Source organism: Coenobita brevimanus, chromosome 59, assembly GCF_032717465.1.
Source record: "Coenobita brevimanus isolate Jiangsu-jjx chromosome 59, ASM3271746v2, whole genome shotgun sequence".
NCBI lineage: Eukaryota > Metazoa > Arthropoda > Malacostraca > Decapoda > Coenobitidae > Coenobita > Coenobita brevimanus.
This window is the reverse complement of record NC_137012.1, coordinates 17,633,274-17,660,967: the sequence shown is the minus strand read 5'-3', so window position 1 is coordinate 17,660,967 and position 27,694 is coordinate 17,633,274. Positions and strand designations below refer to the sequence as shown.

At 42.8% G+C, this 27,694-nt stretch overlaps 1 protein-coding gene across 1 annotated transcript in view; it reads left to right on the top strand.

The window, feature by feature from the left end:
• The window catches only part of LOC145402917 (uncharacterized), a 100,086-nt gene that overhangs the window by 7,482 nt on the left and 64,910 nt on the right, over positions 1-27,694 (top strand). The window contains exons 2-3 of the mRNA XM_080274815.1: positions 1,770-1,999; positions 2,244-2,359. Of these exons, the coding sequence (XP_080130941.1) occupies positions 1,770-1,999; positions 2,244-2,359 (346 nt within the window). The remainder of the gene's footprint in view (positions 1-1,769; positions 2,000-2,243; positions 2,360-27,694) is intronic.

Here is a 27,694-nt window from a genome sequence, read left to right as displayed (position 1 = left end):
CACTGAGGTGGTTTGGACATGTGAAGAGAATGGAGAATGAAAGACTGACTAAGAGGGTGTATATGGGTGAGGTGGAGGGAGGGAGAGGGAGGGGTAGATCGAGGATGAGGTGGAGGGATGGAGTTGAGAGGTATATGAGGGAGGGGGGTGGTGAGTTTGGGGGAGGGTAGTCAAATGGTGGGTGACAGAGCGACTTGGAGGCGTTTCGTCTGCGGCCACCCTTTGCGGGATTAGGGCGTTGGGCTATATATAGATAGATAGATAGACATGTCTGTTCTGGAGTAATGTAGGTTTTGATGAGGTCAAATGAAAAGGACTCCCTGTACAGAGAAATTTGTTATTCAGATTCTGTGCTTGTTGATGCAAGGTGATTTATGCTTGCATAGGGGTTCACTATTAGGTGTGCTTGTCAAAATATAGTAGAAATTTTAAAGTAATTCCCCTCCAAGAATTGTAAAACACAGCACTATCAGTTGATATGAGTAAGGATTAAGCTGGGGGTTAAGATTCTGCATTTAACACAAGTAACACTGAACTATACTCATTTTTTTTTATTGAGGCGAAGATGCACTTGACACGTTGGTGATGATTGGCTGAATGCAGCATGTCCGAATAACATTTACTAACCCAAATTACCCTCTCAGATATATGTTATCAATAATTAATAATGCTAACGAGTAAAGAGATTATGAAGCAATGTTGCATTCAGCCAGTCATCACCAACCTGTCCAGTGCATCTTCGCCTCGATAAAAAAAACTGAGTATAGTTATTGTTTATGTATTTAACATATTACAGTTTACTGCATGAAACCCTTTAACTGATAATACATCCTTCTGGCCAAATGAGTGAATGAAAAATAAACAGACATTGAGATAAAGAGCCTGGCAGTGTAGTGTGAGCATAGGGTGATGACAGGTTTCCATAAAATCCACTCCAAAGTAATCTTCTAAGGACTCTTGACAGATGTGTTCATCATTTCTACTGACAGGGCTGCCCATGTAGCCTTAAGCTGTTTCCACAATAGAGGGTCTGCATCTTCAGCAAATACGTACAGGAGATCATTTTCCCATCAGAAGTCATAAAGCTCACCTTTAATGTACAGTTTACAGAAGAGTTGGCAATCCATATCAAGAGTATGTAATTGCATATCCAAAGTTCATTCATTTGTTCATCAACAGTTTGCAGATTACATTGTTAGTGTAAAGAAAGTGTGTTGAAAAATAGTCTTGAATCACTATTTTTGGTTTTATGTTTGTGGTAATATCCCAGTGAAAATTATTATTTCCACCATATTGCATTTGTGGATCACCGAAATGAAATAATGAATAACCTGATGAATTTATGACATTTATATTTTCAGTCCGATGACCTGTTTTCTCATTGCAGAGGGATGGGGTGGAGAGGTATATGAGAGAGGGGGGTGTGAGTTGGGAGCAGGGCAGTGAAATGGCGGGGGACAGGGCGACTTGGAGGCGATTTGTTTGTGGCCACCCCAAACGGGATTGAGGCGTCAGGCAATAGATAGATAGATAGATAGATAGTATATTATTGATGCTGACAGATGTTTCTCTCTCTCTGAAGAGCAAATGTCTTGTTGGGAAAGGATTGATGAAGACTATTGCACTCCAGAAGGTTGCACCCAAACTGAATAAAATACCTGTGAATGGGGGATAATGAGAAAAGATTGTGCAAAAGGAATTTCTTTCTTCCATGCAAATCCTGTACATAATGAGTTTAAAAATTTTATCAGCACAATTTTTTGTTCCAGATTCAAGTGGAGCCATTTGGTCATCAGCTGGTACAGTACTTGGATCAGGTCTTTCATCTGCAATGGCATCAGTGGTTAATGAACTGTTTGACAGCTCCACCCCAATCTGTGAGGCAGGGATCAAGAAAGCCTCTAATCACCTGAAACTTGGCCAAGCTTGTTTAGATGTGGAAAACAAAGATTCATCAGTAGGCTTAGAACTGTGGGCCCAGTCAGTTGAGTGCTACAAGGTATGTTGCATTTGTTTTGTGAATGGATCTCTAGTTATGGTAAATAGCATATTGTGGACTGATATATTATAGATTTATTATATGTGGCTGTACTTCTAGCCATACTACAGTGCCTCATTACTTCTCATTCTAATCCTGTTTTTACATACCAGTATACTTTTGCTCCACTTACTTTTTTATTTATTTATTTTTTCTCCATACACTTCACTCTTACTCCTCCCTAACCTTCTGTCAATTTCCTCAGTGCCCACCATGGCCTTATCTCAGCCTTACTCCTGGGATGTCTGGCACCCTGGTTGTCAACACAACCTACCCCACCAACCTTTACATCAAGAATGAAACACAAGCAGACTTGTATCAGTGAGTTTACAATCCTCCAATGGTTGTTTTTTTTTTTTCTAGTAGATTATTCATTGTTATAAGGACCAAGTTGATTAATCATTTTTGAAGGGTTTCTTTATTAATGGTCTAGAGCAGGGTTTCCCAGGCTTCGTCAGTTCATTACTTTCGTATCCATGTCTGACCAAACCCATTACACTGCATAACGTGTACATTAGATATATCCATTAATAAAAGACTAGCCTTCTGAGATTGTAACTGGATTTTAGTTCTAGGAATCCAGGACAGGAAAAACCTTTTTTGTTTAAAGTCCAAAAATGACAACCTTTACATAAAAAAAAAAATCTTAAAAAGAGGCATTGCACTAGTTTTAGCCCTTATAAGAGGGGATTGCATGGCATTAATCTGTAAAGTACTAAGCTCATCGTTCGAACGTTTTGCACAATTTCTTAAAAGGACAAGCAACATCGATCGTGCAACGTCCACAAAAAACTGCCTGCAGCTGGCTGCACCCCAGCAGTGAAGTAGATGGCTCCTAATCAATCAGAACTAAGTATTGAACACACCGGAGGGGGGACCCAGGCTCATAACCAGATGGTGGGGGGTGTACCCCCCACCTCCCTCTCACCATGTCCCTCTACTCCACTACCTTGTTACTACCCTACTTCCCACCATTCTTACCACCACCACCACCACCCCTCCCACCCCCTCCTCATGCATCCCCCCATTCCTCCCCCCCCCCAGTCATCTGGGGGGGAGGGTATTTCGCCCCTACCCTCCCTCCATGTCCTGTACTCCACTGGGGCCCTTTGTGTCTTGTGGTGATCTCCCATCCCTCCATCCTCATCTACCCCCTCCTGGCCTTACCAATTCCCACCACCTCCCCCCACCCCCACCCCCTAGCACACAGTATTTTTACCTCCTCGGCCTCAAATATTTTGCGTATTTTTTACGCTTTATGGTTTGTGTTTTTGAATCATTACCTGTGATTTATTCGTGTCTTTGCATACAGATATGTACACCACAATTGTTTTAGCTGTCTTTATTCAAAACCCACTCGGAAAAGAAATGTTGTTTTATGCTGATGCATGCAAGCATGTTGGAGCCTTCAAAAAAAAAAACGAAACGAAATGAAAAAAAAACTAGCTAGAATTGACAGCTTGGAGGTGAGGGGAGGGGAGGTTAGATGAGGGGAGGGGAGGGAAAGTGAGGAGAGAGAAGGGGAGGGGAGGGAAGGGAAGGGAAGGGAAGGGAAGGGAAGGGAGAGGACTGGAGGTATGGCGAGGGGAGAGTAGGGGAGGATAATTTTTACTATTTATCATATTTTTATTGGACTTTCTGACCATTACTTGGTGGTGGCCAGAATTAGAATTCAAGTAAGATGGAGGAATAGAAGAAGGGAAAGACGAGAGGAAGGAGTAGTTGCAAGGAGAGTGGAAAGGTTACAAGAGGATGAGAAAAAGGCAGAGTATAAGAGAGAAGTGGAGGAACGAATGGGCAAATATGAATTGGAGCAGATGGGAGACTTGGAAGGTGTGTGTAGGATATTTACAGCAGAAATATGTGCAGCATGTGATGTGGTGCGTGGAAGGAAGAGAAGACGGAGGGGGGTGCAAGGAACAGCGTGGTGTACTGATGAAACAGGCTGTGGCACAAAAGAAGAAAGCATACAATGAATGGATGAGAAATAGGGGCGTGAAAGAAGTTGAGAGGCGGAAGAGAGAGTTATTTGTAGAAAGAAAGAGAGAGGTGAAGAGATTAGTAAAAGAGAGTAAGAAGAGAGTGGATGAGGAATTTGGAAGGAATTTGAGTGTAAAGTGTAGGGACTGTAAGAAAATGTTCGGGAAAGAGGTGAAAAGAGTAAGACAGGGTGGAAGTGAAGTTAGCAGAGGAGTGAAAGATAAAAATGGTAGATACTAGTGGAGAAGGGAGAAAAAGTGAGCAGATGGAGAGAACACTTTAAGAAATTGTTGAACATAGAGGATGGAAGTAATGCAAGTATAAATGGCTGGGGAATGGCTGGGAGAAGGAGGGAGGTGAGAAGACAGTAAGAAATCAGTAGGATAGAAGTTGTGGAAACAATGAAGAAAGTTAAATTGGAGAAAGCCCCAGGAATTAATGGAGTGTGTGGTGAAATGCTGAAGCATGGGGGAGAGATAGTAGTAGAATGGATGTGGAAGATGTGCAGATTGGCCTGGGAGGAAGGTAGAGTCCCGGAGGATTGGAAGTCAGGTATAATTATTCCCTTGTACAAAGGAAAAGGGGAAAAAGAAGTGTGTGGTAATCATAGGGGCATTTGTCATCTTAGTATAATAGGAAAAGTGTATGGTAGGATACTTATTGACAGAGTTAGGGAAAGAACAGAGAAATTAGTTGGAGAAGAACAGGGAGGCTTTAGGAAGGGAAGAGGTTGTGTAGATCAGATATTCATTCATAGATCTTTAGTGGAAAAGTTTCTAGAGAAGGGAAAGAAGTTGTATGCGGCTTTCATGGATTTGGAGAAAGCATATGACAGGATGGATAGACAAGGATTGTGGAAAGTGTTAAGAATATATGGAGTAGATGGGAAGTTGTTGAATGCTGTCAAGAGTATGTACGATGGTGCGAAGGCTGCAGTGCGTGTAGATGGTGAACTAAGTGAATTTTTCTCTTTGAAAGTTGGGTTGAAACAGGGATGTGTCATGTCTCCATGGTTATTCAGTCTGTACATGGATGGGGTAATAAAAGAGGTACAAGGTAGGGTAGTGGATGTTGGAGTGACCCTGGTGAGAGAGGATAGTGTTTGGAAACTCCCTGTACTGTTGTTTGCAGATGATACTGTGTTGTTGAGTGAAGACGAAGGGGAGCTGCAAGGCTTGGTGGATGAGTTTGGGAGTGTGTGTAAGAAACAGAATCTAAAGGTGAATGTAGGGAAGAGTAAAGTGATAGTCTTTGAGAGAGGTGAAGTCAGTGAATGGACAGCGAGGTTGGATGGTGAGGAAATGGAAAATGTGAGTATGTTTAAGTACTTGGGTAGTGTGATGAGTAAGGATGGAGGTTTGGAGGGTGAAGTGCTTGAAAGGGTACAGCAGGGAAGAAAGGTTGCTGGTTCTTTGAAAGCAGTGATAAGAAACAGGGAAGTGAGCTTGGAAGTGAAAAAGTTACTACATGACAGTATTGTGATACCAACTCTAACATACGGAAGTGAAGCTTGGACGTTGTTGGAAGGACACAAGTCAAGAGTTAGAGCAGTGGAAATGAGTTATTTAAGAGGAGCCTATGGAGTCACATGGAGAGACAGGCTGACGAATGAGGATATAAAGGAGCATTGTGGTGTGGATGTGGATGTGATAGGAAGCGTTATGAGGAACACACTGAGGTGGTTTGGCCATGTGGAGAGGATGGAGGGTGAAAGACTGACGAAGAGAGTGTATGTGAGTGAGGTGGAGGGGGGAAGAGGGAGGGGGAGGCCGAGGATGAGATGGAGGGATGGGGTGGAGAGGTATATGAGAGAGGGGGGTGTGAGTTGGGAGCAGGGCAGTGAAATGGTGGGGGACAGGGCGACTTGGAGGCGATTTGTTTGTGGCCACCCCAAACGGGACTGAGGCGTTTGGCAATAGATAGATAGATTATTGGGGGGTTCATGACCATTTTCCCTAGCTAGATTTGACAGCTCAGCAGGGAGGGGAGGTTAGGCGAGGGGAGAGGAGGGGAGGGAGGGGATTGGAGGTATGGGGAGAGGAGAGGAGGGGAGGATAAATTTTACTATTCATCATATTTATTTGGGGGGTTTGTCACCATTTTATTTTTTTCTGCGCACATTACAGTGGTTTATAACATCTGTACACACCAAAAAAAATTGATTTTGGTGATTTTTATACGTATTTTTTTTTTTTTAAGAAAACAGGTACGAGCGGCGTATTTTCTTTCTTGTTGAGGGCATGACGGGTAACTGTTATAAACTTTGACGGGCCATAGCTCGGTAACTATTGGGTCTAGGAGGGTGGGGTTTGTGTTTTCAGGTGTGTAAATGCAAGCTCTATATATTGGTCATAAAACTTTTAACCTTTGACATAGTCATAAAATAGGCCTGATTTTGCATCCAGGGGGGTAGTTGAGGCTGAAGAATTGCATAACTTAGGGGTCAAAATGTATTGTTATCATATGGAGACAGTATGTTTGCACGTGGCACTTCATTTTGATCGTCACTAGGCAGTGCATTACAAAAATTTCGATTGTAGAAACAGTAAAGTTTATGGTAAATAACACAAAGGACACCTTTGATAGTCATACCCACCCCATCTGTATCCACCATTAGTTTAAATTTGTCCCCAGCAGCCCCCTCCCCTCAATACACCCCTCAGCAGACATGCAGGCATAGTCCCCAGTACACCCCCAGCACACCAACATACATCACAACACTTCCCGCAACACACACCAACTCTCAAATACATCCTTCAACACACCATCCAACATATCCCAACACACCTCCAGCATGTAGATGCACTCCATACACACCAAAGATACAATCCAGTTATGCCCAGGAACACATCAGGCACATCATCAACATCATCCATCCCTCAACACACAGCCCATAAGACCTCGATCTCATTTTTCAAAATGGTGCAGGGAATCAGTCAGTCGGTGAATGACAGCTAAGAACTCATGGTAGATTTGGATGCCATTCTGTGTGTGACGGAAAAGAAATTTTGGTCCCAGTTTCCCACAGTGTCACCACTGATGATCCCTGCAGATCTGCTTCGGCCTCCCTAGTGGTAGTAGTAGTAGCAGCAATTCGAGGCTTATCTGATATGTGAACTTGGAGGACTGCACAGTGAAGCTGCCCTCATCCTACAGTCCACCATCTTCCTTTGAGGGGATAGGGTGGGAGTTGAGGGATATTTGCACAACCGACCATAGGGGTTGCTCTGTTATATCAGTGTCACTGCATGGATGCATCCTTCTCAAGAACTCCTGACCTCCCTGTATATAGAGTATATAAATATATTATACAGTAAAAGTCCTCTGTGGTAGGTGGGGGCGCTCACCATTCACTCACTTGATGTAGTGCTGTTGTCGGGTGTCTGCCCTTTCCTCTCCTCCATCCTTCTTTCCTTCCATCCTCTATTGTCTTCCTTTCCTTCATTCTTTCCTTGTCCTTCTGCCTACAGGTAACTTTACACTCCCTCGTCTGTCTTTCTTTCCTTCATTCTTTCCTCTTCCTTCTGCCTATGGGTGACTTTACACTGAGTGACAAGCCAATTGGTTTTCTGTACACCAGGAAACAATATACTATGCTGGGTGGTAACCATGTAACCAAATTTTGGCACCTGGTGGTTTAGTGGGTCTTTATTGCGCTCCAGTCGGATTGAGCCGGTGAAGGTTTATATCCAAGGGATGGTTGGGGTTGATTGCTCATGTAATGGTGCTCAGGGATGAGTGAGGCTGGTCACTTTCATCTTAAACATCAGGACCAACTGCCTAGCCCTGGGCTCCTATGCTCCTCATGGGACAATGCAGGTTTGGATGATGGAATGGATGGAAAAGTCCTCTAATCCGGCCACCATTAATCTGAAAATCCCAATACTCCAAATTTGTCAGGGCAAAATTTTTTGATATTTTCTGGGGATTTTTCAATTTTTTCTGAGTTTTATCTAAGGATTTATCTGGTCTGGACTTGCCCATGGACTTGGATGTGCCAGCCAGAAACTATTCATCTACACTTCTGTGCATTTCCAGTGAGCAAAACAGTAACTCATATTTTAAGTGTTTATCTAGTGATAATTTACATATTTCTAATGTTTTCACAGGGCCTGCCAAATAGCCCGAAAAAACCAATAGTCCGAAAGACCCTCAGTCTCCTGCAATTCGGATTACAGGACTTTTGCTGTGTATATACAGTACCCTCGCATTCAGTACACATTTGTCCAGTACTATTTTTGTCCAGTACGGTCGGCAAAAAAAAAAAATAATAATTTATTACTGTAGTACAGATTTGTTTGGCTAGTACAGATTGGCCGTGCAAAGTAGGCCAAATCCGAGGAGTTCTTTTCAAGTACTGTCATGTTGTGTCCAGTACTATTACCCACCTGGGTGCAGGAAGATGGCCAACACCGAGGAACGTTTCCCTAGTACTGCCACGCCAGTCCAATACGCCTTCCTCGTGACTCGTGACGTGTGCCAGTCAAATTGCAGTATTGCACTTCCCCCCTATGACAAAAACAACGATGTGTCAGTGTGTGACTATGAGGGATTTATGAGAGAGGCTGAGGCAGAGATGCCTCCTCAGGATCCTGAAGGGGTCAGTAGGACCTCTTACAGTCTTGAAAACCCCTCCCCCTTCCCCCTTAAGCCCATCACCACTCACCTTAAAGGCTGGTAAAATCTTAGTTGTGCCAAAATGTAGTTAAGTTGAATTTTGGGGGGACTTTTTCAAGGCTTGTCTGACATTATTCATTTTTCCCATAAGGGCTGTTGTTTGTCCAGTACGGATTTAGTCCAGTACGGCAGTACTCTCTGACATAAATACCGTGAGGGTACTGTATGTATATGTATATATATATATACAGTATGTATGTATGTATATGTATATCTGTATACAGTAATCTAAATACCATCCAGACGCCCACTGTCCGTACTTCCCACTTACCGGACATTTTAGGCCTGGGAGTTCATAACCCTCAAATTGCCCAAAAAAAGCAAAAAATTCCAAAAAATTCCAAATTTTTTCCCCCCTGTGGAAATGAGTTATTTAAGAGGAGCTTGTGGAGTCACGTGGAGAGACAGGCTGACGAATGAGGATATAAAGGAGCGTTGTGGTGTTGATGTGGATGTGATAGGAAGCGTTGTGAGGAACACACTGAGGTGGTTTGGCCATGTGGAGAGGATGGAGGGTGAAAGACTGACGAAGAGAGTGTATGTGAGTGAGGTGGAGGGTGGAAGAGGGAGGGGGAGACCGAGGATGAGATGGAGGGATGGGGTGGAGAGGTATATGAGAGAGGGGGGTGTGAGTTGGGAGCAGGGTAGTGAAATGGCGGGGGACAGGGCAACTTGGAGGCGATTTGTTTGTGGCCACCCCAAACGGGATTGAGGCGTCTGGCAATAGATAGAGATAGATAGAATTTGAACTCGGCACGCGGCGCAGACCAGCTGTGTTTTGGTGTGTAGTTCTGCTGACGTCCGCTAGAGCGCCCATGCATCCTCCTCACTTCCCGCCCGTCATTTGTCGTGAGTGCACGTTCCTCACCATGGCCGCCCACTTTCTCGCTTTTATGGTAGTGCCCTACCTCATGCAGGCTCTGCTGTTCCTCTCCTGCCTCTTCTTCATGTGTGTGATGGTGGCCCCGCCACCAGAGAAGAGGAAGCGAGTGGTTTTGACTCTGGAGAAAAAAAGGGAGATGTCGGACAAGGTGGACGCAGGATGGTCGACGTCACGCATCCTCCATGAATTCAACCTGGCCCGCTCTACATTGTTTGATATCAAGAGATCCCGTGACAAACTCATACAGTACACGGCTGACTCCTCATTGAAGAACAAACGCGACGTGGAGAGGAAGATGATGTTTACTTCCCAGTATGCAGAAATCGACCGCTCCATGCTGATTTAGCATTGTCAACAACGTGCTGCTGGTTCTGGTGCATGGCACGGAGTTGAAGGCTGCTTCTGAGAAGTTCGCAAGGTTACGCGACACCCCAGACTTCAAAGCATTCGAGAGTTGGCTCTTCTCTTTCAAGTTACGGGCCTTACGAACTGTAAGGCCGGTGGTAAAGCTTTGGACGCCAACGAGGAGGGAGTAGAGGAGTTTCAGCAGAAGCTGAAGCGCTTGATCGACAGGGAGGGCCTCACTCTCTGTTAAGTCTACAACGCAGACGAAACTGGTCTGTTCTATCACTCTATGCCTACAAACACTCCAGCCGAGGAGACGGAGAAGTGTGCACCTGGCCACAAGCTTTGCAAGCAGCGGTTATCTGTTTTGTGTTGTACCAATGCTAACGGCATGCACCGGCTCAAGTCTGTTATTGTTGGCTGTGCAAAGCAGCCCCGGTGTCATCATGGGGTGATGGATGTCCTTCCTGTCGTTTGGTATCATTCTGTAAAGGCTTGGTTTACAGCCAAGATCTTCAAAGACTGGTTCCACCGCCACTTCGTCAAGGAGGTCATCCATTACCAGACAGAGAAACTGGGAATCCCGTGCGACCAGGTAAAGGCCCTCCATCTCTTGAACAATGCACCTGCGCACCCATCCAACAAGGAGTTGGTGGCTGAGAATGGCCGCATTAGGTGCATGTTTTTGCCACCTAATACGACTGCTCTCATCCAACCAATGGACCAAGGAGTGATCGTGGCAATGAAGAGATTGTATCGTTGGAAGTTCCTGGACAAGGTGATGGTTGTTCTCGAGGACGACGATGAGCGCCTGGAGGGACGGGACACGCGAGGCCAGCGAACTTTGGAAAACATTTGCTGCCATAACATCAAGTCTGCAATCTACAACTGGGCCAGTGCATGGAAGGAAGTCCCTGTCAAGACTCTGGAAAATGGTTGGTCTTGTCTGCTTCTCGGAGTCGATGTGGTGCACGATTTTCTTGGTTTCGACGTGGATGACTTCCATGCACGTCTTCATGCGCATGGCAACAGTGTTGATGTGGATGAAGTGCGTGAGTGGTTGGATGACAACGAGGGCGATCCTGGGTATCAGATCATGTCTGATATCGAGATCGCATCTTTGGTTGCAGGTACAAGTACCCAGCTTTAAGATTCCGATGAGGACAGCGACAATGATGTGGACTCCTCTCAGCGTCCCATTACTCCAGCCATCCCCAAACTGACCACGCTCCAGGAGCACGTTGAGTTCATTCTTGACTACCTGGAACACCCAGACTGCGACAGGGAGATGGGGCCTTTGGGACTTGTGGAGGAAGTGCACACTTTCAGGCAGCACATCATTAATCACCAAAATCGTCGTTCTTTGCATCAGTCAACGATTGACAGTTTTTTTCAGGCCCGTGACCCCCGCTCTTCCCATCCCTGGCCGCACACCACTGCCTCCTCAAGACAGGCCTTCATCCTCCGAGCCACAGCCCAGCACATCAGCCACGATGGAGTCGCCACTGGACGTGAGTCTGTGCCTCGCTTCAGAGTTATCTGCAGTGGGTAGTCCATCACCACATCCCAGCGACGCACCCATAGGCCACCTGTATCAGCTACTCTCAGACTCTGACAGTGAATAAACAGCAGGAACTGAGGTGTTGGCTCAGTTGGTAGAGAGGTGGCCTGCAGTCCTACCGGACCCTGGTTCAAATCCCTGCTGGGGCAGGGAACAGTTTAAGGATTTGAATTTCATGTAAAGCAGACTTTACTGATCTACCAGCAGACCCGCCAACATGTCATAAAAATACCCCCACTGATACCAATACACTAGTCTTGTATTAGACAGCCCTAGCATGTATTCAATATGGAGGGTGGGTGGTAGCGCCAAAGTGGTGACATGTAGATGTGTATGATATGTAGGAGGACTATGGGCCTTGGAAGCAGGCTGTGAAGCCTATGCCCAGAGTTGAACACATTTAAAAAAAAAAAAAAAAAAAAAAAAAAAAAAAAGACCGCACGGGAATTTACAGTGGTGTGCAGTGAAAAGAACAGTGCGCAGTGTTAAGAAATTAGAATTCTGAGTTCAAAGACATAAGTGCAGAGTGCAACACTGATTTCATAAAGGTACAGTGGAGTGCAAGTAAGAACAGAGTGCACAGTGTTAAGAAATTAGAATTCTGAGTGCAAAGACGTAAGTGCAGAGTGTAACACTGATTTCATTAAGGTACGATGGAGTGCAGGTAAGAACAGAGTGTGCAGTGTTAAGAAAATAGAATTCAGAGTGCAAATGACCAAGTTCAGTGCAAGACTTGATTACTGCAGGTGTTTCAGGTACACCTTTTTACTGTCAGAGTCTGAGAGGAGACGGGTTATTCATCGAGAGGGCCAGGGACTTGTTGTAAGTATCCAGAATGTTTATTATTGTACTGTATTTTCCATACTTACCTGTAAAACCTCATTCTCTGGTTCCTTTGCATTTATTTCACTTTTTTATGTCCCTTATTGGTGTGAATAGGGTCTTAGGTGCAATGCATGTCCAGTAGGGAGTTATGTAGGTGTTTTTCTGAGTTAGGCTAGGTTAGGGTCCATAAGTACCAGTGCAGGAGCCAGGGACTTTTTGTAAGTCCCTAGAATGTTTAATATTGTATATAGTCACCTCTAAAACTTCATTCTCTGGTTTCTTATTTCACTCTTTTAAGTCCCATTTTAGTGTGAATAGGGTCTTAAATGGGTGCTATGCTTGTCTGGTAGGGAGTTATGTAAGTGGTTTTCTGAGTTAGGCTGGGTTAGGGTCCATAAGTACCAGTCCAGGAGTCAGGGGCCCACTTTCCGGACATGCCTTTGGGTGTGTTACATCGGATAGTGGGGAGGTTACTGTATGTAGAAACTTATACATACATATATATATATATATATATATATATATATATATATATATACAGTGGAGTCTCTTTTATCCGAAATTCTTTTAACCGTAATATGCCATTAACCGTAGGTTTTACTAAAACGTTCTCATTTCGATTAACCGCAAAAATCTGAAATTATCCGAAAATTGAAACACAGCGGGCTTGTTTCGCGCCACTAGCATTAGTTTACAGCAATTTATCTCGCATCCAACTTTACAAAAGTGCAGTTACATGTGTTGTTACTATAGTGTATTAAGTATTTTGGTGATGGTTAAGTGGCTTTTGGGGTGCTGGTGGTGGTGATGGGTAAGCACAATACTGTTCCCTTGTATCCTACAAGTTGTTACAGTATCTTTTAACCGAAAAAATCAATTAAATGAAACTTTGAAAGTCCCATGATTTTCGGATAGAAGAGACTCCACCGTACATATATACATACTTACCGTTGATTCTCGAATATCGACAGTTTAGAATTCAATTAACCAAATTTCGATGCATTTTGGAGTGGTCTGCCTACCTCACTTTTCGATGCAAAGTTGCGTATTTCGATGCTCTCAGGGCCAGACTCCAACCAATACAAGCTAAGAAAATATTTTTGATGCAAACCAAATTGCTAGAAGTGAAGGAAAATGATAAGAAAAAGTATGAGCCTAACCTAACATCGTATGTGATGTGCTCTCAGGGCCAGACTCCAACCAAAACAAGCAAAGATAATATTTTTGATGAGAACCAAAATGCTAGAAATATTATAAGAAAAAGTATGAGCCTAACCTAATGTTGTAAGTGATATGTGTTAAAAAGAGAATGAAAATCAACATCATTTATTCATATGTGGAGCACATGATGATAAGGTTCCGAGACAATTCACCGTCAAGTCAATTCTATCTATCTATCTATCTATCTACTGCCAGACGCCTCAATCCCGTTTGGGGTGGCCACAAACAAATCGCCTCCAAGTCCCCCTGTCCCCCGCCATTTCACTCCCCTGCTTCCAACTCACACCCCCCTCTCTCATATACCTCTCCACCCCATCCCTCCATCTCATCCTCGGCCTCCCCCTCCCTCTTTCCCCCTCCACCTCACTCACATACACTCTCTTCGTCAGTCTTTCACCCTCCATCCTCTCCACATGGCCAAACCACCTCAGTATGTTCCTCATAACGCTTCCTATCACATCCACATCAACACCACAACGCTCCTCAATTCACCATCAAATAATTCCCTGTCAGAACATGGGCGATTTCCCGTCAGGACAATTTGCACCCCAGACTATTCCCCATCATTCTATAAATATACTTACAGTATTATTAATTTAACAACATTTTAATAACTCGAAGATATAACAAGAGAAATTAAAGGAAAAGAATTAATAATAGAAATACTCAAGCAAAATGAATTATAGGTGTAGCAAATACAGTAGGCAGAGTACTGAAATGAAGAGAAGTACAGTAACTATTAATATAAGGAGCAACATAGAAATGAACAATAGAGACTGAGGGGAAAAAAAAAAGTCATGTTGTTTAAGGACAAGAACTCCCAGATGGGAGTAAACACCAACAACAAAAAGCCATGTGCAAGGTGATGTTCTGTTGTTGGCGGCCATCTTGCAACTGTCCTGCCAGCAGCCAGCCCTCTACAGCCAAGTGCCGCACTTTCAGCCTGTACCTTCCACGTGTGGACATGCATTTCACTGCAATTTAGTTGTATGTATTTTCTTTGTATTTTCGTCACAACATACCTATTTCAAGATGGCAAGCAAGAGTGGTTCCTTGGGTAGCAGTGGTAATGGACAAGAGCAGCCTGGCACCTCTAAATCTTCGCAGCCAAAGGAGAAATGGCAGTACAGGAAAGGGTAGAAATACACCATGTATACACTTACTGACAGTATGGCAGTACAATGCAGAACTGCAGTTACTTAACCACAATTATATTTCATAAAGTTTACTGGGGGTGTGGGCAAAAAATCATGATTTTAGGTAGTTAGGTTTGGAGGCCCTGGACCCAAACTAATTTTTCCCATAAGAAGTTCAGTTTAGATTTCGATGATTTGAATTTCGCAGTGATTTTTAGGTACCTATGCCCATCGAAATTCAAGAATCCACCGTATATATATATATATATATATATATATGTATACAGTACATCCCCACAGTATGCGAGTTCTGAGTACGCCATCCCCCTTGTAAGCGAAGACCTATTTTCTTTTTTATTTTAGTGTATTTTTTATTAGTACGCGAATTGAACTCCTAGTAAGGGAGACAGGGCAACGAAGAGTGGCTCAAATCCGGGGGTTACCCCGAGTACATGACATTACCCCCCCCCCCAAGAAGCGATAACGGGTAAAGGTGAGCAGCCATATTCTTGTTGGTTTAGTTAACCCATATCCTTGTTGATTTACCTAGAAAAGCCATTTTCTTGCTTCCTTTTTCTCTCTTTCAGTTTCCATGTTCCATCTTTGCCCTTAACCACTCACTCTCATCACCACTCCCACTCTCCCACAGCTTCTCCTCCCCCCTCCCTCAGCACTCAACATCTCCCCCTTTCACCATTCCTCCTCTCATCTACTCCCTCTTTACCCCCACTTCCTACCTCCCCCTATCCCTCCATTACCTTAGGTAATATGTCTTAGATAGTTTCCCTGTATAGTACTGTACAATACTTAGGTCTGAAAGGCATCTCAAGGGTTGCCCATGAAGGGGGATGCCGCCCATATGTAATTTATCCCGTAAGTTTATTTATTCACAACATGCGAATTCCTAGTACGAGACATCCTCTGCCACCCATAGAGGCGCGTACTAGGGGAATGTACTGTATGTATATATATATATATATATATATATATATATATATATATATAAAGTATGTATATATATGTATATATATATATATAAATATATATATATATATATATATATATGGATAGATAGATATATATATACAGTACCCTCACATCCAACACGGTAATATTGTCATGCATGTTGGACCAAAAACGTGTTGGACAAACAATAGAGCTTATGGGGAAAAATGAATTATGTCAGCAACCCTAGGAAAAGTCACCCTAAATACCTACCATATACCTATACATATATTGGTACTATTGTAATTATAATAAATGGTACTGTGCTATGAATGATAACTAACCTTTTAGGATAGTGTTGGTGGGCTTGCTGGGAATGGAAGGTGGTATCCAAGGCTGTAGGTAGTCCTACTAGATCCCCGGAGGATGGCTGCTGGCGTCACTAGCGGGTAATTGCTGTTGCTCCTCCACAACCTCCCTCATAAATCCTTCGAAATCACACTCAGAATCACTATCTTCGTCCACAGCCATGGAAGGTCCTGCTTCTGCCTGTCCTAGCACTCTGTAATCCTCGGCAAAGTGCATGCTTCTCACACTGTTGCCAGAGCCTCGTCTCTTGACTGTGGGAAGTGATCGCTGTCGCTGATTCGGTAGAGAATAAGGAGAAGCAACTTTGTTTATAAACTGGTACACATGCCGATGAGAAAGGTTTCAAAACAATTGATATTTATTCTAAAATATTAATATGTATTCAGTGTCAGGCTAAATATTCAATGCTGTAGTACGATACATTCTCTGTCGAGTCACCTGGGTTTTGGTCACACTGTTTTGCCCGTCGTATCCTCGGCAGGAATCCATCCAGATGAATTCCAAATGCCCGTGGTATCGTCGGCAATTTTACCATGTTACCGTTCCGATTTACCATCGTATCCTCGGCAAACCTGGTATGAAGTGCCATGTGATAGCCTTCGGCTGCCAGGATCTTGTCTTGTTTTTTTTATTATGGTCCTCACGTTGGCTTCATTCATGTCGTAGGCCTTGGCAGTGTCAACTTTCCTCTCCCCTTTCTTCTTCTTCTCGATGCTTTCTAGCTTGGTGGCCTGAGGGAGGTGCCGACGCTTCTTGGGGTTCTCAGAAGGCTTCCTAGGCATCGTGAGCAGGGTAAAATGCAGTAACAAGGGCAGAAAATGCAGCAAGAAAAAAAGCACCTTCCAATGCGAATTATGCGACTGAGTGGTGCTGTGGCGGGAGAAATTTAAACAAAACATTACGTGACACCAGAAGCGTTTTTAATTGGGCGGCATCACGATCACGTCACGATAGCAGTCGAGGAAGTGTACTTGATCAGAAGTTTTCATTGGCTATCATCATCATGGGAATGTCCAGTATGACCGTGTTGGACCGGGGGTGATCGTGCTAGAGGTGAACTCTGTGGATTTCGCCCACTTCTCGGAGCTCTGTGCATGTTATGCTAACACACTCGTGTTGCAGTAATTAAATCGTATTAAATAATACTAATTATTTGCTCTCCATGCTGGACTAACGCGTGTTGGACGCAAGGGTACTGTGTATACCTGCCCTTGGGTGGGAAAGGAGGTCCGGATGATGATGATGATGATGATGATGATGATGATATATATATATATATATATATATACAGTAGAAGTCCGTTTTTTCGGCATCTATGGGACCAGGCAAGTGCCGAAATATCAAAATTGCCGAATTATAGAAAACCCTACCCACTCAGTACCTTATATGTTTCGATGAACACTATCATCATTACTCATATCATTACAAATGTGTTTGGAGAGAGTACTGTATACTGTTTGATACTGTACAATACTGTAATGAATACAGTACTATACATGAATATGAAAAATAAAGAAATTAGTGAACATACTGTATATAAATGTAATGGTACAGTAGGCCTACAAGTTCACATGCACTTACCTAAACTTATAGTAGGTTCCTTATTTACATATGCACAATAGAAGGGGTTGATTGGAGTCTGCTACTGCTGGAAGAAGTCCCCAGCAGTAGAGGGTCCTGCAACAGGCTCTAAGGACTCTTCTCCCTGTTGCTGCAGCAGTAGAGCTTGAGGTTCAGAGACTGCTGTTGGTGATGGAGAGGAGGGAGCAGAGGAGCTTACGTTAAACTCATCCATAATCTGTTTCCTACCCATGCCAGCCTCTAATTTTTTCAACAGCTCAATTTTCTGAGCAATAGTCAACATCTTATGTGTACGCTTCTTGCTAACACCAGTTAACTTTCCACACGTGGAGGCCATTTTCAAAGCACGCAGAAGATGTTTATACTGTTCACAACACATGGCTGGTCCACTCAGGTGTTACAAAGCTCCTATCTGATGTTACGGTGCTTACAGCACACTCGAATAGTAATTTACAGAGGTATTTCGGTACGAAGTTCACAAAGCACACAGAAGAATCAAGAGAAGTCGGCAGCAGCACGGCAACAACTCGGAAGAATGGCGGAAGAATGGCGAAACAGATTCTCTTTCCCATGCTAGACTCACTACATGTTTGTCCTCTCTTTATGCTATAGGAGAAAGAGCTAGCCTCTGAGCTTCATGGCAGTGGTAGACTCGTTCCATCACTTTCACTATCTCACTCACTAAGGCGGGTAAAGGCGGGTAGCTAGCTGGCGAGCCTCATGGAGAATTTCAAGATTGACGAAAAAAATCGGAGAATCTGCCGAACGATCGGAGATTTTCGTAAATGGGACTATTTCTCAAAACTGCCGAAATGTCAGATTTGCCGGGGAATTGGATGCCGAAATATTGGACTTTTACTGTATATACATAGTAAAATCTCAAATTTCGATGGACATAGGTACCAAAAAACCACATCTAAATTCAAAACATCGAAATTTAAACTGAACTTCTTATGGGAAAAATCAATTTGGGTCCAGGGCCTCCCAACTTCACTACGGAAAATCATGATTTTTTGCCCACACCCCCTGTAAACTTAATGAACTATAAATGTGGTTAAGTAACTGTAGTTCTGCACTGTATTGTCATACTGTACTATAGTGCAGAATACAGCAAAATTTGTTGCAGTTTGTCAGTTTCCTGTCACAGTTTTTATTACAGTAGTTACAGCACACTGTACAGTACAGTATTAACCTTAGGTTATGGAATATTATCACTTGGCTGGCTGGTGTTGGTGGTGTGTGGCAGGGGTGGACCACTTAGTTGAAGTAGCCTCCTCTGTGGAGGTATCCAACCCAAATTCCTCAAAATGAAAATCATCCTTGAGTATCTGGACATCTGCAGTGTCAGCATCTTCCTCCTCACCCTCTTGGATGGTTATATCTTGCAACACCCTAGTAATTGGCCTGAAGAAGGTGATGATCTTTGAGTGTTTCTGCTTATGAAGTCCGTGACGGCATCGAAATTCTCGATTTTGCATCGAAAGTAAGGTAGGCAGACCACTCCAAACTGCATCAAAATTCAAATCATCGAATTCTAAACTGTCGAAATTTGAGATTTTACTGTATATACATATGTATATATATATATATATATATATATATATATATACTATCTATCTATTTATAGCCCGACGCCCTAATCCCGCACACTGCAAATTTACTTAAGACCTACACACAGTATTGCTATAGGAGAGTTGTCTGTCTTTGCTTTGTGTTTCCACCTCTACCAAGTGAATTTTTTGGGCAAGAAGTAACTAGCAACTCCTCTTGTGTTGGTGGGAGGTGTTGAAACACTCAGCATGTCAGTGCTTGCCCAAGAGGCCAGAGTTAGAGTATATGTTCCCATCGCTCCGAGCTTGCACGTCCCTCTTTGTTTCGTATGCATTACTGTTTGCCCTGTTATTTTCCTAGAGTCGAGTTGTCATGCCTGGAAAGTATTGCCCAAGGGATGAGAGGGTCTGTATCATTGCATGGAGGCAGGATAATGTACCTATCAACACGATTTATGAACGTACTGGACGCGCAAAGTCAACTGTCATGAAGATTCTTGCTGCAGCGCGCGGCCTACCACTTGATGTCGTATCAGAGCACAAGATGGTGGTGGAAAGAAGAGGACGACTTCCCGAGGTACAGATAAGCTTCTGAAGAGGAAAGTAATCAAGAATCCTCGACTGACAGCAACAGAATTGAAGAGATTGCATCCCCAGCTGTTACAAGACGTCTCAATTCGAACCCTCTACACCACTTGCAGAAGGAGCTGGGTTTGCCAAGCCGCACCGCAGCCAAGAAACTGCTTCTTACTGACTGCATGAAGAAGCAGCGCATTCAGTTTGCCAAGAAGTATGCACACTGGACATCAGATGAGTGGAGAAAAGTTATGTCTTCAGATGAAAGCACATTTCAAGTGTTCCAGGTGCGTTCTGCCAAGGTTTGTCACCCTGCCTCCTGTAGTCGATATGACCCTGCTTACACGGTGCCGACTGTTAAGCACCCACAATCAGAAATGGTATGGGGGTGTTTCTCAGGTGAAATGGGAAGGGGAGGCCTCTACTTTCTTCCTAAGAACTTGATGATGAATGGTGGCCGGAACATTCAATTTCTGAAAGATCATTTGTTAAACTTTTTTGCTATTCATGGGTGCAACTTTCATGCACGATTCAGCTCCATGTCACAAGTCAAGAAAGGTGACAAATGGCTTCAGGGTAATCGGATTGAGGTCCTCGACTGACCTGGAAACAGTCCGGATCTAAATCCGATAGAAAACTGCTGGGCAAAGATGAAGAAAATCATGGCAGAGAAGAAGGCACCCAATCTGGACAACCTCAAGACAGAACTGACAAATGTTTGTTGCAAAGAAATGACCTTAGATTACTTTAGAGATCTAAGTGATTCCATGCCAAAATGCATCCAACTGGTCCTGAAAAACAAGGGAAACATGATTTCATATTAATGAATGGCATTTCATGAACAGACATTGTGATATACTATGATTTCTGTGTTTTTTAATACCTTGTGGGGGGGAGGTCCTAAATCAATTTGCGGTAGCTGTATATATATATATATATATATATATACAGTATATATTTACATATATATACAGTGCTTCCTTAACATCCACGGAGGTTGGGTAACAGAGGCACTCGTGTATGTTAAAAATCCTTGGATATCTGCTGCCCCCCTTAAAAACACACCTGGACCCCCCATTTCCTTATAAAAATAACAGAAAAACCCTATGTTCGTGTTTACAACAATCCATCCATCCATCCATCATCTAATCCTTCGTTGCTCCATGAGGAGCATAGGAGCCCAGAGCTAGGATAGTTGGTCCTGGTATTTAAGATGAGAGTGACCAGCCTTACTCATCCCTGAGTGGTATTACGTGAGCAATAAACCCCAACCTTGGATATAAACCTTCACGGGCTCAATCCGATTGGAGCACCTTTATTACCCATTAAACCACCAGGATCCAAAATTTGGTTATATGGTTACCACCCAGCATGGTAAATGGTTTCCTGGTGTACAGGAAATCATTTGGCTTGTCACTCAGTGTAGAGTCACCCACAAGCAGAAGGAAGAGGAAAGAATGAAGGAAAGAAAGACACAAGAGGGAGTGTAAAGTCACCCGCAGGCAGAAGAAAGAGGAAAGAATGAAGGAAAGAAAGACAGAAGAGGATGGATGGAAAGAAGGATGGAGGGGAGGAAAGGGCAGATATCCGAGAGCAGCACTACATCGTGACTGGATGGTGAGCGCCCAATACAGAAACACTAAAAAAGTTTAAAAAATGAATACTACTGCATGGCCTCTTCTGACTACTCGTCTCAGCTCTCTCCTCCAGCCTCCACATCATCGACACTGCCGACAACAAAAGCAAATCCGTGAGTAACGGCACCCTCCATTTCATATGTACTGTACATCCACCTAGGTCCCATTTAGCGCATGACCAAATGGCACGATTCCCAGATAGTGCGAGCTGTCTCTTAATATCCACAATGTCTGAAATTAACAATGTTGGTGAAGCCACCACAGGTGAAGATGTGATTGCTGCAGCATCTATCGATTATGCATTACAGGTGAGACAAGAAGAGGTTACACCGATGCCAGCAACACCAGAAACATCAGGAGAGCTCTCCATGATGCAGATCTGCCGAATCTTGGCTTATGTAGATACCTTAACTCTTTGACTGCAGCGGCTGTGATGTCAACGTACTGACTGTGCTCATTGTGGAGAAATAGGAAAAAAATTGTGTGTTTTCAACTCACTTATCGTTAATCTTGAGAGCTAAAATTTTTGTCAGACAGATGTCAGTCTTTCTACTATTGTTTGCAACAAACTGCATGTCTGTGGGCACTCCAGGCACGGAGAATGATTTGAGAGAATACAAGTTGTGTTTTGACTGTCTGACGCAGGAAATAGCCCAGGAAAGTGGAAATTTCCACCAAACCACAAGCTTTTTTCCATATAAAATAGCGTTACAGCTACCTTACTTCATCTCAGTAATTGCAATAATAAAAAACAACACTTCTAGCCAGTCTCCTATGATTTTGTTACGATATTCCAGTGTTTACTTTAGACTTTAGTGAAACAGTAACAATTACAAACTTTATCAAACCTCATGAATGACATTTATTACCACTTTTATAAAGCTTATTGATATAATGTCATGAACCATTTCATAGCATAGCCGCACAGTTTGCAACTGCAAAAATGTTCTCTGGCTAATGCACTTAGTATCATGACTTATCTGATTATTGCAAAAATATCACTAAATCACTTGTATTTTATCACAGTAATTCACAATATAATATAAAAGAACACTATCAGCCTCTCTCGTATGATTTCAGTGCAATTTGGGTGTGTATTGCTTCATATTATTTACGAGAGAGAGAGGGGGGGGGCAGCAAACTGGTTTAGACCAGCTCATTGAGGATATTTGTACACATGTGCTTGTATGTACATACACTGTTATTTAGTACTAGGGTAATTGTCGATGTTTAAAAGTTTAACCCCTAAAGTTGGAGTCACTCATCCACCAAATGAATTTTTCCTCATAAGTTATGTGTATCAGTTAATGCAATATCAAATAATGCGCACTTGCACATCCACCATATAGACGCGTTATTTGGGACCAAGGTGTCTTTACAAACAATACAGTAAATAAGGGCAAGAAAAGCTATAAAAACAGTTAAAATTTTCACTTTACCTGTCTTTGGCGATGGGAGGAGGGTCATCAGGTTCATCAGGCATTTCAACCGTTACTGTCAATGTAGTGCAGTTTCAACCGTCAATGTAGTGCAGCTCTCGGATTACTGCCCTCTCCTCTCTTCCTTCCTTTCCTTCCTCTTCTGTCTTTCTTTCCTTCATGCATTCCTCATCCTTCTGCCTATGGATGACTTTGCACTTCCCCTTCAGTCTTTCTTTCCTTCATTCTTTCCTCTTCCTTTTGCCTGTGGGTGACTTTACTCTGAGTGACAAACCAAATGGTTTTCTGTACACAAGCAAACTATTTACTATGCTGGGTGGTAACCAGATAACCAAATTATGGCACCTGGTGGTTTAGTGGATAATTAAGGTGCTCCAGTCAGTTTGAGCCCTTGTAGGTTTATATCCAAGGGGTGGATGGGGTTTATTTCTCACGTAATGCCACTCAGGGATGAGTAAGGCTGGTCACTCTCATCTTAAATGTCAGGAGCAATTTGCTTAGCCTCGGGATCCTGCGCTTCTCATGGGGCAACACAGAATTAGATGATGGATGGATGGATCAATGAATCCGGCCCCTGTGCTGTATCCACCCCCAGATATTTAAAACCGTGTTTGTTATAACCACCCTCGGATATTAAAACCTGTGTATGTTAAAAATGCAGATGTTAAGGGATGACTGTATATATGTACGGACATATATATATATATATATATATATATATATATATATATATATACTGTATATATATACATATATATATATATACAGTATATATATACAGTATATATACAGCACATATATATATATATACAGTAGAAGTCTGAATTTTCGGCATCTATGGGACCAGGCAAGTGCCGAAATATCAAAATTGCCGAATTATCAAAAACCCTACCCACTCAGTACCTTATATGTTTCGGTGAACACTATCATCATTACTCACATCATTACAAATGTGTTTGGAGAGAGTACTGTATACTGTTTGATACTGTACAATACTATAATGAATACAGTACTATACATGAATATGAAAAATAAAGAAATTAGTGAACATACTGTATATAAATATAATGGTACAGTAGGCCTACAAGTTCACATGCACTTACCTAAACTTATAGTAGGTTCCTTATTTACATATGTACAATAGAAGGGGTTGATTGGAGTCTGCTACTGCTGGAAGAAGTCCCCAGCAGTAGAGGGTCCTGCAACAGGCTCTAAGGACTCTTCTCCCTGTTGCTGCAGCAGTAGAGCTTGAGGTTCAGAGACTGCTGTTGGTGATGGAGAGGAGGGAGCAGAGGAGCTTACGTTAAACTCATCCATAATCTGTTTCCTACTCATGCCAGCCTCTAATTTTTTCAACAGCTCAATTTTCCGAGCAATAGTCAACATCTTATGTGTACGCTTCTTGCTAACACCAGTTAACTTTCCACACGTGGAGGCCATTTTCAAAGCACGCAGAAGATGTTTATACTGTTCACAACACACGGCTGGTCCACTCAGGTGTTACAAAGCTCCTGTCTGATGTTACGGTGCTTACAGCACACTCGAATAGTAATTTCAGAGGTATTTCGGTACGAAGTTCACAAAGCACACAGAAGAATCAAGAGAAGTCGGCAGCAGCACGGCAACAACTCGGAAGAATGGTGGAAGAATGGCGAAACAGATTCTCTTTCCCATGCTAGACTCACTACATGTTTGTCCTCTCTTTATGCTATCGGAGAATGAGCTAGCCTCTGAGCTTCATGGCAGTGGTAGACTCGTTCCATCACTTTCACTATCTCACTCACTAAGGCGGGTAGCTAGCTGGCGAGCCTCATGGAGAATTTCAAGACTGACGAAAAAACTCGGAGAATCTGCCGAACGATCGGAGATTTTCGTAAATGGGACTATTTCTCAAAACTGCCGAAATGTCAGATTTGCCGGGGATTTGGATGCCGAAATATTGGACTTTAACTGTGTATATATATATATATATATATATATATATATATACAGGTATATATATATATATATATATACTGTAGCACCAGTCGAGCAGGGCAGTACTCCCGAGGTGGATGGAAAGATGATGACAGGGAGTGCTGGAGCTCCCGTTTCATCAGCCCTTAGGACTAGTTCCTGACCATCCCCCTTTGCTGAACTTTTTCAGTGTCTCAGTTACACAGAGAGTAGGCCAGCATGCTCTCCAATACAAATTTCTCTAACTGTCTATACCAAACTACATGCACAGTACACACTACACTTCCTTTTCCAAAAATAAAAAAACAAACCATGGCGTCTCATCTCCCAGCCTCGGATTCCCCGTGCGGGGGACCACAAATGCCCCCACCTTCCGCCCCTCTCCCGGTGACGACACGAGGTGCCTGGAACCACTGTCTGACTCTCCTCTTTTTCATTTCTGCAACATTCGCGGCATTTCCTCTAACTTTCGCTCTGTTGAGCACCACCTCTTCTCTAAACCTCACCTTCTGTTTCTAACTGAGTCTCAGCTGTCTGAGGCAACTGACAGCAAACCCTTTTCTGTATCCTCCTACTTTCTCATTTTTTCCTTCAGTCCATATCCCCTTTGGCCCTTTTCCTCACAGAACCACAAATCTCACCCTCTACCGATATATCTCCATTTTGTTTTCCCGGTTACCATCTCCTTACAAACTTTCGAAACAAGGGCGGCACCTGTTGTTATATCAAATCCCAATATGCAGTTGATACTGTTTTAAACTTCACTTCATCCAGTTTTGATTACTTATTATATAAATTAAATTGCCAAAACATTGCCAAGTATATCTGTGTAGTTTATCGTTTCCCCAATGCTTCTTCGGAACCTTGTGTATTTGATCCCATATCCACTCAGTTGAGTAACCTTGACCTTGCCCTTGGCAATGAAATTACCATTTTGGGTGATTTTAACATACACAATGTTGAATGGTTATTGCATTCTGCCCGGACTGACGTCGCTGGTCTAGAATGCGAGCTGTTTGAGGAATCATTTAATCTCACTCAGTTGGTAAAGCAGCCAACCAGAATACCTGATAATCCTGACCATAATGCCCATCTCTTGGATTTATTCTTGACAAATAATCCAGACCAATACAGGATAGAGGTACTGTCACCACTTGGATCCTCTGACCACAATCTCATCAAAGCCTCATTAGTTAACCCTCCTACACCTCCCCATTCCGAACCTGTCAGGGTGACCCGATGGCACTTTGACAGGGCAGACTGGGATGGATTTAGAAATTATCTTGCTGATGTTCCATGGCAGTCTTTCTTCTCTAGTGATCCCAATTCTACCCAGTCCCACATTTGCGACTTAATACTAGCTGGTATGGATTAATTCATACCAAGTCAACAATTCACTAAAAGATCAAACTCTCCAAAATGGTTTGATGGCAATTGTGCCAGAGCAACAGCCCAAAAGTCATTAGCATATAACTCTTACTTAAAATAAAAAACATCTGAATCACTCTCCCAATTTAGAATTGCTAGAAATCATGCAAAAGTTGTATTAAATCTATCTAAATCAAACTTTCTTCAAAAGTAATCATCAAAACTACTTAACAACCCTAATGACAATAGAATATTCTGATCAACTCTTAATTCTTTCAATAATAACTTTAACATGTCATCTTCCATTCCCCCACTAAAATCTTCAGATGGCAATATTACAAATGACCCACGTGGGAAAGCAGATATCTTTGCTAGTACCTTTGCAAGAAACTCTACCATAGATGATACCAGCCAGAATGTCTCAGTACTGGAACTTGATTCTCCCGAAATTGCCCCACTTAAAATACAGACAAGATTCGTAAAATCCATCCTAGACAATTTACCTACCAACAAAGCTCCAGGCCCAGATGGAATTCCGCCAATTGTTTTGAAAAAGTGTTCCCCTGAACTTGCCTCTGTCCTAGCTAAATTATTCAGACTATGCATACGTACTTCTTTATTCCCAAATTCATTGAAAGAAGCCAATATCCACCCAGTTCCGAAGAAAGGAAGTTCGTCTGACCCCTCCAATTACAGACCAATAGCTGTCACATCTTCTCTTGGTAAGGTATTTGAAACTTTAATTAATAAGCATATTGTTAAACATCTTGAATCCAACAACTTAATTAGTGATAGACAATACGGTTTTTGCCGCGAAAGATCCACCATTGACATACTCAATCTCTTAACTCATACCATCCATCAGTCAATTGATCTACATGAAGAAACTCATGCAGTAGCTCTTGATATCTCTAAAGCTTTCGACAGAGTATGGCACCGTTCCCTGCTGTCCAAACTCCCTTGCTATGGACTAACGTCTTTTGTTCCTTTGATTTCTTCATATCTTAGTGACAGGAAAATAAGAGTAAAAGTAGATGATGTATATTCAAATTTCCACTCAATTAACGCCGGCGTGCCGCAGGGATCAGTTCTGGCGCCAACCCTATTTCTGGTTCATATTAATGATCTCTTATCTGTCACTCACAATCCCATTCACTCATATGCAGATGACTCAACACTACCTAGTTCATTCACACTCAGACATCCAATTACAAAGTCTAATATCTCTACCTCTCAACTCAGTACAGCCATCTCCATGAATCAAGATCTATCTACAATCAGTGAATGGGGACAAAACAACCTTGTCTCTTTTAATGCTAGTAAAACTAAATATATACAGTTTACTAATAGACAGATATTGCCAGATTCGTACATTACCTTCAGTGCTACTAATATTCCCATCTCCAAAAGTATTGAAATTCTTGGTGTCTCACTTAACGGTGCCCTCAGCTGGACCTCTCATGTCAGATCACTTGCTAAAACCACCTCAAAGAAACTTGGATTATTGTACAGAGTCCGTAACTTCTTCGCCGATGAGCAGTTAGCTATAATTTATAAGAGTCATGTGCGCTCTCAGCTTGAATATTGCTCACCCTTGTGGGATGGTT